General features: G+C 44.0%; 1 protein-coding gene across 3 annotated transcripts in view; it reads right to left on the minus strand.

Moving 5' to 3' along the window:
• Positions 1 to 12,166, minus strand: part of NIPA1 (NIPA magnesium transporter 1) — a 48,041-nt gene that overhangs the window by 6,016 nt on the left and 29,859 nt on the right. For 2 of the 3 annotated variants that reach the window (XM_051608631.1, XM_051608630.1), the window contains exons 2-4: positions 5,874 to 5,921; positions 1,955 to 2,045; positions 500 to 660 (exon numbers count right to left, since the gene is read on the minus strand). In XM_051608631.1, coding sequence (XP_051464591.1) covers positions 500 to 660; positions 1,955 to 2,045; position 5,874 — 253 coding nt within the window. In that variant the 5' untranslated portion in view covers positions 5,875 to 5,921. Of the gene's footprint in view, positions 1 to 499; positions 661 to 1,954; positions 2,046 to 5,873; positions 5,922 to 8,714; positions 8,914 to 12,166 lie in introns of those variants that run through there. The other variant, XM_051608629.1, reaches the window with a different exon arrangement.

Here is a 12,166-nt window from a genome sequence, read left to right on the forward strand (position 1 = left end):
ACAGCCTATTTCTACACATCTTCATTATGCAAAGAAATCTGCTTGGAATATAACTGCACTCTAGTATAAACTCTTAATAAAAAATAAAAATGCAGAATTAAAGTACAAAAGACTGTACTTTTTGTTTTGTATAAAACAACTTAAATTGGGATACTGGAATCTTGCCTTTCATCTCTAAGTAGCAAGATACACTTTTTCATAATTTCAGAAAATTACAAGTTCAAATGGTCATTGTTTTGAGCTTGCTGTGCAGGGTAAAGTTTTCAAAAAGTATCCACATTTTCTTTTCTGTCCACATTTATCAATAAATCTGCCGAGTTCCTACAACAGCAAGGCACAGTTTTACCACACAACAAAAGCTGTTCTGGTTTGCTTCTGTCATGTCATGGTTTCTCCAGAAGTCAGTTTTCCTACCTGACAGCAGTGGTAAGCCTCTTCCTCCTGTGTGCTCTTGATCAATCTCACAAAATCATCATCAGTTAATAAAAGAACAAAGTACCTGGATTCGTAAGCTTCTCTTCAAGCTCAGCCTGAGTCGTTACACTCTCAGACTTAGGGGAGTGGATGATGAGAACAACAGACCCAGCGCAGCTCAGCAAACATCCCAGCTTGCCAAGAATGTTCAGCTTTTCTTTCAGTAAGTAAGAAGCTAAAATAGACCTTTCAAAAAGAGCAAGAAAATTAAAAAGTTTGACCTCGTCCTGTTAATAATGTTCCAACAGTGATGTCTTACATGAATTTCCCTCTTGAAGAAATAGTATCAAATGTTGGTGTTGATCTTTGACCAAATGGTGGTGGATCCTTGAAAAGCATTTCTGACTTATCCTAGGAAAGATTCATCCAGTCTCACTCTTACTCAATCCTTCATTTTCAGCTTAGGAACAAACAAACCAAATCCCACAACAACAAACGCAGCTACAACACCCCCAAAACACACACATGACCCCCTCCAAAAAAACCTAAATCATCACACCAAGCATCTGACACCCAAGGCAGATATCTACCCATGAACTACTTGGGGAGCTGTCACAAAGCTCCATGTTATAGGTGCTCTGCAGCCATGAGATAAAATTGGCTTCTGGTTACAAAGATTACAGGGCTCAGGTCAGACATGTAGCTGACCGAAATACACAAAACTCCATGGCCTGGGGTAAAATAATAGGTGGTAAATAGAGCACCAGCAGCATGCTTCATAGTGTATAAAACTAAAGAAGCCCATACAAAGCAATCTGCACTCTGAAGGAGACGACCGGTGCAGTCAGACATACAATTCAGCAGCCAAAAGAAACATCTCGATGCAACACACAGCTTCGTTTTTAAAGAATTGTACTTTTTCACTGCAGTAGGTTCACCGCTGTAGTTTAGCTATTCACAAAACATTCAGTTGCATATTAAACTCCTTTTAGCAGCAGTCACTGCCTTTTTTGTTCCCTCCCTTCACATGAACATAACATTCAGGAAGCTATGGGTGTGCGTATGCAAGGCACTCTCTTGACTTCAGGAAACTGGGCCAAATCCAACTAAATGAAAAGCAGCATCAATAAACACATGTGGGTTGTGGATAGCCAGGGAGAGAAAGAATGTGAGACAAAAGGGCAGATCTACATAGTAAGGGAACTGTGAACAACAGAATAAGTAGAAGAGCCCAGAACAACCACAGTGAAAGGGAAAAAACCATAACCAACCAAACAAAAAAACCCTCAGGTGTCTTATCTGTTCCAGATCACAGTGATAGCTAAAGCAGAAGCTACTCAGGAACCCTTTCTTCACTACTGCCTTCCCCCCTTTCCCTACTTTGCCGGGACAAACACAAATAGGTGACATTATAACATATGATTAACACTCATATAAGCCTGACAGCTTGTCAGTGGAACTCCAATGATCACCAAGTCTATCTGACATTTTATTAAGTAGTAATAATATTCAAATAAGAACAAGAAAAGCAAACTCTTACCCAAATGGAACGCCAAGAGCTCCCAAGGGCGTCACTAGCACAGTTGGAACTGCAGTGTAGGCCAAGAAATTCCCTATTTGACCCAGAGCCACTAGCAAAAGAACCAGAAATAAGCCTTTAAATCCCTTTGTAAAAAGAAGTAATGAAAACTTACCCAATACTGTTTGGGAAAGACTGTCCTAACGGGAAAACAGATGTTACAAATTTGCTTGGCTTTGTTAGTTTTGGTCTTAAACAAAATGGCTGGCATTTTTCTGTAGTTTAAAATTCTTTTTTTAATGTAGGATTTATATTTGCCACAAAAGATCCAAGGGGGCACAGTAAATAGTCTCGTTTGTAACTTTCTAAGTTGAATATAAATAAGACTATGAATTAGAAGCCCTCATGGATTACACTCCAGTATTTAGGTATTACGCTCAAGTGTTTATGAGAAGGGCTAAAAGTATAAAGAAGGCATGATTTCAGCTTTAGAATGTGGATACATGTAACACAAATGCACTTGGTTATAGTTCTTAACAGCAGTGTCACATTTTTTGGGGGAAATAAGGACAGTACTGAGGAATCTACTAACAAAATACTTTTTCTACTATGTATCTTCAATATACAGTAGACCATATCAATTTTTCACAACACTATAAAACATCAAAAGTAATTCCTGACACTGTAATAGGAACAGATCCCTGACAAGTCACAATAACAGACTCGCAAACTTCTTTTTTTCCAATAAAAGCAAATCCCAAGATGTACCACACTATTGCACATCACAGCTGTGATAAACAGTTCACACATTCCAGTTTTTAGTTAAAAAAAATAAAAGCTTGATGGTTTTGCAAGTGCTGGCAAGTTTATAATAGGTCAACATGATGCTTGCATAGTTACAGGGTCTGTGGTAACTGGCAAGAACCTTGAGATTGAGCACAAATTACATACAGCTCAAATTTCCAGTTGATGTTAAGAGCCCTTAAAAACATTTCAAGAATCCAAGCTGCCTTTATCCTCAGGCTGGCACTGCCCTTAGCTATCAAATACCATTACCATCATTCTGTTCTTTACACCTGCAAAACACTGTGCAAACATTAATTAATTTACTAAATTAGATCATATTACCAGTGGAGCTGAAGACATGTGTAACCTAGAGGAAACACGAAGGAGACAAATTTCCAAAACAGCAGAGTGTGGCAATATTACACTAGTTCAATTCACTGAGGCTTTCTCTCCATGTGCAGGAGTAAAGCCAGAGAAGTTACTAAGCAGCATTTCTAGAGCACAAGAGTCAGTGATCATCTTCTGAAATTGCCCTGCCCCTGGGACAGAATAACTCAGCTATCAGCCTTGGGCTTCTTACCCAGCAGACATATGGGGAAACTTGGGCATTATCCTCAAGGCATCTGAAGGCACTGGAGCAGATCTTGCAGGGAGGACAGGAGACAGATAGCACGCTGTGTTTCTGCAGGTTACACACATTTCTAAGTGACTGTGACAAAAGGTTGTGCTTTTTGTAGGTCGGCTTCCTTTTTATTGGAACAACCTTAACAGATGGTGCCAACAACCAGCCTTCAAATAGGTCTCTGAAGCTTCAAACTGCTCGTATATACAGCTACTGAACTTAGCAGAGGTTTGCAGTATCACCACCTCTTAGGTAAGCCTCTTACCACCATGAATGACAGACTAGGACTAACTAAAGCCAATTAAAAAACGATGTTGAGGACCTTGTTGCCAGCCTACCCAGTACCCTCTGGATAGAAATTTCTCTCCAGATACATCAATGCTCTTAAGTCAATTCCCAGCTTCAGCTCTTGAAGGCACACCAAGCTTTAAGCTTGCTAAAGGAGTACCAAGACGTCCTAAGTTATTGCAACACAGAATTTGATGCACACCGACAGACCTACATTAGCATGGAAATCAGGAGTATCTCTGTACAGCAAAAGATGTCTGCTTTATGCATGTCAGGGGTTTTACTTCAGACTAACTTCAGTCTGCTCCCATATATTGAAAGTCTTCTTGCAGCTGGTGTGCATTAGGCATGTTCCTAGAGGACATCTCCCAGCCTAGCTTAATCTTAAAGGCTAGTTCAGGAGCTCCAACACTGCTCCACAACGTGGAAGAAAACCCAGTCTGTGGAGACAAACAGGAGATTTGTTTCACAAGTGCATTCTCCATCTGCAATGAAATGCTGACATAGATGCATCCACTATAAAAACCAGCCACATCTATGCTGCTACCAAAACCTGCACTGAAACTAATTAATCGGCCAATTAATTAGTTTAATGCTCATTGAAATACCTATACACATGCTGCAATCAGTCTTTACATTTGTAAAAAAACAATCCCTTAGCAGAGTATGTAGCCCTTCATCCGAAGTCTTCAGTAATCCAGTGGTTCCCAAGGCCCCAAAATGGGTAGGCAGTGTTATGCTGAGTCAGCATGCCAACACAGAAATGCTTGTTCACCATCTGAACAAATACTATGAAAACAAGTTGACAGATTTCATGCAGGTTTTGTTAGTCATCCAAACTCCAAATTCCTTGCTTGAGAAAATTACGCCCCAGATAACTGGGGATTTCGCTGATTCCCCAAACACCGCCTTTCCCTGCATCCCACAGGTGCCTGCCAGGCCCTTGGGATTGCTGCTTGTGACTCTGTTGCAATTCTGAATATATAATATCCTTGAGCAATTCTTCCCTTGCTTCCTTTGCAAGCTTACTGAGGCTTTGTTTAGAAATACCTGCACCTAGCTACTGGACAAAAGCCAAGTGATACCATTCCCTTCAGCTATTTTGTCTCCATTCAATTCAGTCAACTCTTTTAAGCATGAAATTGTTTTCTCTGATTCACCAAGATAAAATTGTGTAATAAATTATCCTATTTTAACTCCTTCTGCTCAAAGACCAAGACGGGAGCCTCACAAGTGATAAACAGCAGTGATTAATGCATAGATTTATTGCTCCTTAGGCAGTAATGAGCCTGGCAGAGGAAGAAGGTGACAGAGAACTAGTTAAACTCAGGTTAAATTAGCTGAAGACTCTCCATGGAAGCTCTGCTGGCTTCTACACTTGCTGTGAACTTTGTCCTTCAATGGATCTATCAGTTTCCATACATTTTGCATAGCTTGAAAACAAAACCAGAGACTTATCTTGTTGCCATGAAACAAGGGCCAGAAATGGATGCATGTATTTCATAGAAACAGCATCAGAACATTTTCAAGTAATTTGCAAAAGGCTGGGTTAGAGTCTAGAAGTTTTTAAGCTCATGGGTAGAAGAACTAGGACTGAACTGCAAGAGGAGAAAGCTAGCTGTTCCCCATGCCCTGGATTCACATCAGAGAATGAACTTAGCCTAAGCAGAGTTTACAAAGATACTAAGAGTGAAGTTACACTGATTTCGTATCAGCACCACACAAGGCCTCATATTAATCTTGTAGATTAAAAGCAAAACTGAAATTCTATCTGTCAAACTAGAAATCAAAAAGGATTTTTTTTTCTTTTTAATTGAGGCTGGCTAAGTGCTTTCTGATCTAAAAAAAAACCACGTGCTCAATGAGCCCTTTTGTGCAGAGCAACAATTTCTTATTCAGCTTCGACTTTTATTAAAAACTGAGTGGACCAGCACAATCCAGAAGCACAAACCCTGCAAGAGCCCAAAGTAGCATGTGGCTGCTGAAGGGCTGCAAGTACCAAACGGTTCAGAAATCTGGAAAGATGTCTGTCTTGGGATTGTCCCAGCTCTTTGCCTTCCTCAAACACCATCAGACAGAGGGAGATTACTACAGGTGGGATATTTCTCAGGGATGGGCGTTTTATGACAAGTGAGCATGAGAGTCAAGATGAGAACCAAGGTTTCCTGATGTCTCATTTCACCATCTAACCACAACTTCTCCCTTTAAAAAAAAAATAAAAATGAAACCTTTAAAAATACTTACTTGCAATAGTGCCAGACCACCATACTATATCTGTTAAGTACGAAGTACCTGGAAGAGGAAGTATAGGAAGACATATTAGAACAACATGAAGTTGCAGTATTGGAACTATGAAATAGAATCATTTCATCAGTCTCAACTATTAAGTACCTTCATCTTAGCCCTTTTCTTCAAGGCAACTGGGGGAGTAAGGGGGAAACGAGAGAGAAGGTGATTTGATTTGGCTCAAGTGCCCAAACTGGGCTTTAAGAGAGCATATTAGCCAGACCTTCCGGTTGCCAGTGAAGTAGGTATGCAATACTAACATGGTATTACTTACAAGAGCACCCAAAATGCCATCAAATGCTTCTGAAGGTGCCACTGAAACATACAGATTAGAACTACTACTAGGAGAATGGGAAACCTATTGAAATAAAACACTATTTGGATCAAATAGTTTGTTCATATCACCTCAACAAAACTGTATCAGAGGAATCGGTTTGGCATGCAGTTTTGTCAGTACCGTAGTGTGGACCAATCCTCCTGCATTTGAGCACTAGAAAATGCTCTGATTGAAGCCTCTGAATTCTGGACATAAGGCCATGTTTCAAAGAGAGGAGTACAAATTCTGGATGGTCTCTTAGTGTCTCTTAATATCAAGGATTGTTATTTTCTTCATGAGATTATAGGCACTTGCCTTGGGATGTGCCAGGGAAGCCTGTGCAGCACATTTCCTAAGTTCTCCTTCTACAGAAATCAAGGCTAATGACCACTTACTAAACTAAAGCCTGGCCTTCACCAAGCACAACCTTGGCATCAGGCTATGCTCTTACATTCTGCTTCTCTTTCTAGCAATTAAGTTCTGCATTTATTTGGGAAGATACTCTCTCAACAGCTGCTGGAGCAATAGGCAATATTGCACACACCCTGAAATCACAAGTGAAAGAAAAACACAGTAATCTGTAACTCTGGAGACATATTAAGCACTTGCAAATCAGACTATATAATTGAAATGAGATGGAAAATGACTAATGAAAATGGCCAGCTTTAAAGTGGGTGTAATATTTTTTTTTTTACTTTTGTTATTGCATATAAAATAAAACCACTGTTGGGGGCACAAATTATAGAAAATATTGACTCAAGGAAGGTAACTTTGCAAAATATTTGTCACTCACTGCTGTTTCCAAATAAGCAAGGATTACTAATTGCATAGATACTATATTATTGATTCAATAGAGAAGAAGGAAAGTGCCTCCTTGTTAATTATACAACACTTTCTGAAGTCAATGGAAAAAAAGACTCCATCTGACACTGACCAGGTCGGGGTCACAGCTCCAACTGCTAGATTCAAGGCAGAACCTCACTGCTTCTCAGCATGAAATAGCCAGAAACCTATGGTATTTGCCTGGATGTCTCTACGTTGAGACACGCAGCAAGGCACACAAATAAACACCAGTAATATCTTCAAAACAGGATGTTTTACAGCTGCCAGCACTGAGAAGGCAGGCACACACCCATCACCCTCTTAGGCCAGTGCTCCACTGAAAGGCCTCCAGGAGTGATCAGACCCAACTACACTGCAAAATGGAAACTTCTGCAACTGCCTCAGGATAGAAAGCAATTCCTTTCTCTCCTGTTTCCTCACTGTTTTCCTAACAAAACAGAAAAATCGTAGTTATGATGCAAACATTCTCTCTGAGGACAATAAAAACGGATTAGAGGCATCCTGGAGGGAAAGGGAGACTGTGCTTGCAAAACAGTAGCTTGTCTGAGGCACTTAACCGTGAGGTCATTGCAGAAAAAGCAAAATAAACTTGTTACATCAGTCTGCCAGCTAGGAACACAGTTACAAGCTCCTCCACTCTGAAATGCACTGCTGCTCCAACAGTAACTAATGCAAAAATATATATTGCATTTTCCTTCAGCCAGAGCATCAAGATGCAACTAGCAAAATGCCATTCAGAGGTTGCATGCTTTGGGGAACTCTGATTTCAGAACAAAATACAAAGCATCTTCATACTCTGTGAACAGTACAGGTTTGTTTTGGCTACACTAGATGCCACGGTTAGTTCCTGAATGTGTTAATCTCAGAAAACAATAGTGAGGTATGGGATGACAATAAGGAAAAGAAAAAAAATGCTTCCGTGTCATTGGTGTGCCTTTCTTTTCTACGTGAGGAAACCACCACATGGGTACCTTTGCGGTGTGTGTCTGTGGAAGAGCTAGAAATGACAAGTGACAAGACGTGCTGGTGGTATTCCTGGCAAGAAACTATCAGAGTCAGGGAAGTGGGTAGGAAAGTCCCACAAGCACATGAAAATACCGCAAAAAGACCCGATATCTCCACGCATGCACACACAGACGAATTCCCGGTCTTGTGTGACGGCAGACCAGCGAGCAGGCCAGCAGACAGACATCAGGAGGCTGTTGCTGACGACCACCTCAACACCCCCTCCCGCGCTGCTCTCCACCTGTCGCCCCCGGTAGCTGATCACACCCCTTACGCCGCGCTCCACCTTGCATGTCACGCACGCTTAAGGTGACAAGCCGGCTCCAGCCGCCGGGAAGGTGTCCCCCCCTCCAGACGGCACCGTGACACCCCCACCCCCCCGCAGAAGGTCTGCCAGAACCCGGGGCTGCCTGGGACAGGCTTGGCCCCGCGGCAGCCCCCCCCACCCCAGGGCCGGCACCGCCGCAGCGCGGGGCCCCGGGGGGAGGCCAGGCTGCTCCCGGGGCGGGGGGCTCAGCGGGCCAGGACGGTTATCGGGGGGCCGGGGGAGGGAGGGAGGGAGGGATGAGGGAGGTCGGGGAGCCCCGGGGGCGAGCGCTCCCGCCCGCCACCACCGCAGCGCCGGGGCCCCTTACCTCTCCCGCGGGCCCGCACGATCCCCTTCTTCTGCAGGACGAAGGTGGAGCCGTTCACCAGGCTGGAGACCACGGCCACGCTTAAGCCTAGAGACACGGCGGCGGGGCCGGGGCTTTGCGCTGCCCCTTCGCCCGCTGCTGCCGCACCGACCGCCATCCGCATCGCCCCCCCCCCCGACGGCTGCTGCTGCTGCTGCTGCTGCCGCTGCCTGGCACGGCGGCTGCCCCGGGCCCAGCGCACTCGGCAGCGGCTCCTGCGCCGGGACCCGCCCTGCGCTGCCCTGCCCTGCGCTGCGCTGCGCTGAGCGGCCCGCCCCGCCGGGGGCGGCTCCGGGCGGGCAGCGGCGGCTCCCGCGGCTCCTGGCGCCCGTCCCCGCGGGGCCGGCAGCACGGAGACGTCACGGCGAGGGCAGGCCTGTCCCCCTCCTCCCACCGCACGTCTGGCGTCACGGCCGGGGGTGCCACCCTCCCTGCTGCCCGCTGCCGTCCGGGGGAGAGACGGGATCCGGAGAAGGAGCTGCGGTCTCCGCCCGTCCGTGGGCAGAGCGGGGGGGGGAGCGGGAGGACAGAGGGATGTGGGGAGATGGGCAAGGGTGTTCAGGGCACCGGAACGGGCTGCCCAGGGAAGTGGTGGAGTCACCATCCCTGGGGGTGTTTAAAAGATGCGGTGCTGAGGGACGTGGGTAATGGTGGACACGGCAGTGCTGGGTTAGGGGTTGGACTCGGTGATCGCTGTGTGGGAAGATGTTCAGGAGGACGTGGTTTGCAAGAGGACGGAGGAAACCCTGCCAGGCCAGGGTTTCTGGTGTGGGAGCAGCACTGCTGACCAGTGCTCTCACTTTCCCTTGGGTTTTTTTTTTAATTGGTGTGGGCTCCCTGCTCCAGCTGAGAGCGGGGGGTGTTGCAGCAGCAGGGCAGGAACAAGCCAAAGGCCAGGCCGGGGCTTGAGGCTGGCATAGCAGCCCCCACCCGTGACCTGGAGCTGCAGCTGGATCCACCCCATCGCCAGCTGGGTAACGTGCCAGGTGGAGCTGGAGGATGAGCAACTGAGCGTGTGACCACAGACTAGGAAAGCTCACCCACTGCCAGGTGCTCTGCAGATTGCCTGAAGACTATGGGGTCTGTAATGGCTCCAGTTTCAGCCAGCAGTAAACCCCAGAATCTGCATTTATTTCCAGGAAAAAAGTTCACTTTCTCGTAACAGCAGCTTCTCCAGATCACAAGTCTCCCAGCCTCTCTCAGCTATCACTCAGCAGCTTTCAGGAGGGCAGAGCACCATTCATCCTGCCATTGCAGAGAAGGCCTGAAGGCTCCTCTGGTAGCAATACCCCTGGGTCCATCACTGATACTGAAAATAGTGAAGTTAAAACTTGGGCTCTCAAAGCATGAAGTCCTGAGCTGAAAGCAATCTTCCTTGCTAGGCAGAAATATTTTGTAGCACATACTTCATTGCAGTTCTCACCATTCCCAGATAGGTGTTGAAATAAATCAATCCACGCATGGATTACTGTGGCAGTATCCATTGAAGGAAACGGGGCATTATACCTGGGTTTGGTGTAAATCAAAGTGCACTTTATTGCTATTTGTAACTACTGGGCATAATCCTTAAAGTGAATTCTAGCATTCCCAGGAAATATGAGTTTAGAGAAGAGGCAAACTCCTGAAAATGTTTCTCTAGTTATCATATTTCTCAGTTTGCTTATGCTGTTGGAGGCAGCTGTCCTGTGAAGGTACAGGAAGGCTGCAATATGCTTTTGTTTAGGTTTAACAGCAAGAAGATGTAATAACTTCCTGCAGTGCTGCCCATATTTTCACCTAGGTTGCTTCATCAGGTCATTGTATAAATATTTAATGCTATGGAAGAGCAAATGTATCCTTGTGAGACTCACAAGACCTGCAAAATGAGAGTACAGGAGGTGGAAGAACAGTCATCCATAGCAACCCTTGGAAACAAAGATAGAGGTGAAGATGAATACAGGCTAATTATAAATATCCATTTCTGATCTATATACAGCCTGGTAACATGTACAGAGAAATTTATTACAGGAAATAATTTATGCTTGCACAGTGGAAAAATGATATATATTTAAAAGCCTTTGCATCTAATTATCAGGCAAGTTTCTAAACAAGGCTCAAACCTGACCAGGTTTTATACTTGCAATCTCTCTCTGGAATGCTTGAACCAAGTCAAAAACAGTTACCAGAGATTTCAAGAAAACAGTTTATTTCTCTCTTGCCATGTCATGTTAATCTCCTAATTGTAAAACTTACATATGCCTTTCTAAAGTACATATTTGGATAGGTAATTCTAAATACACCTAATCGGCCTTCTTCAGTTAGTTACTATTATACTTGCCATATAATAGTTGTAGTGTTCTTAAGAATTAGTCATAGACTAAAATAACAGGCACAGCACTAATAAATATTAAATTTGAAAATATCTTGAAAAACAGAGCCTGACTTCATTAAAGTCTTATAAGATCACTTGATGCAAAAAGAATCTGCATTATCTAGTTTACAAACATGTTCGACCAAAACATAAAGGTACCTCAAATATAACAGCTGTTCTCACTATTTGAATGGAAATTAGGTGATCTTCCTTAAGATATTACATGTACACAGTATATAAACTCCTAAGGTCCATCTAGTCTTCTGAGACTGAGTTTCATTGCAATAGCATCATTCCCCTTGCTGAAGTTGTGTCATCGTGTTTGTAGTATTGCAAAACAAGATGCTTTGGGTTAGTTTGGCTTGGACATTGCAGTATTCCTCATGTCACAGCAGCCTGGTGTCTCATGAACACACAAATTACCCAGGAGGAGTCTCAGATTTATGTGTAATTTCCTCCAACAAACTCTGGTCCTCTCTATCAGTCTTATTCAACTCCTCATAGTACTTCCAGTTCCACACTTGTGGGCCACTGATTGCTTAATTCAAACAATATCTGAGAGCTGACATAAAAAGCGTGCAGGTTGCTTTATAGAGGTAGCTAACTCTGGTATTGGTGTTCAGGATCAGTCAAGAGGTATGAGCAGTATTTAATAGACTCACATGGGGCTCTTACCTTGAGGAAGGGATGAGTGATTGAGGTCAGGCTCTTGGAAGTGAGTGGGGATGTTGGAATTTTTCTGGTTATAGTGGACTCTGCCCTCATCTGAAGGGGAAGAAAAATACTTATGCCTGATATAAAGAAGTGCATTGTTTTCTCTGTAATGGTTTTGATTTGTTTATTAATATATTAATATATTTTATGTATATGTTTAATTAAAGCAGTTGTTAGAGTGTTTTAGCTAGGCTAGAGGAAAATCATTACCAGTCTGTATCTGCCACAGAATGAGAACACAGTAGCAGAAGATAATCTGAAGCTCCTTATAGAAGAGCAGGGTAGAAGTTTGCCAACAGCTCTATTAGACCCTGAGGCAGCAGCAGTAATTCTGCTTGGCAGAAGCACT

This window comes from Apus apus, chromosome 1 (assembly GCF_020740795.1).
Source record: "Apus apus isolate bApuApu2 chromosome 1, bApuApu2.pri.cur, whole genome shotgun sequence".
In the NCBI taxonomy this organism is placed as follows: Eukaryota; Metazoa; Chordata; class Aves; order Apodiformes; family Apodidae; genus Apus; species Apus apus.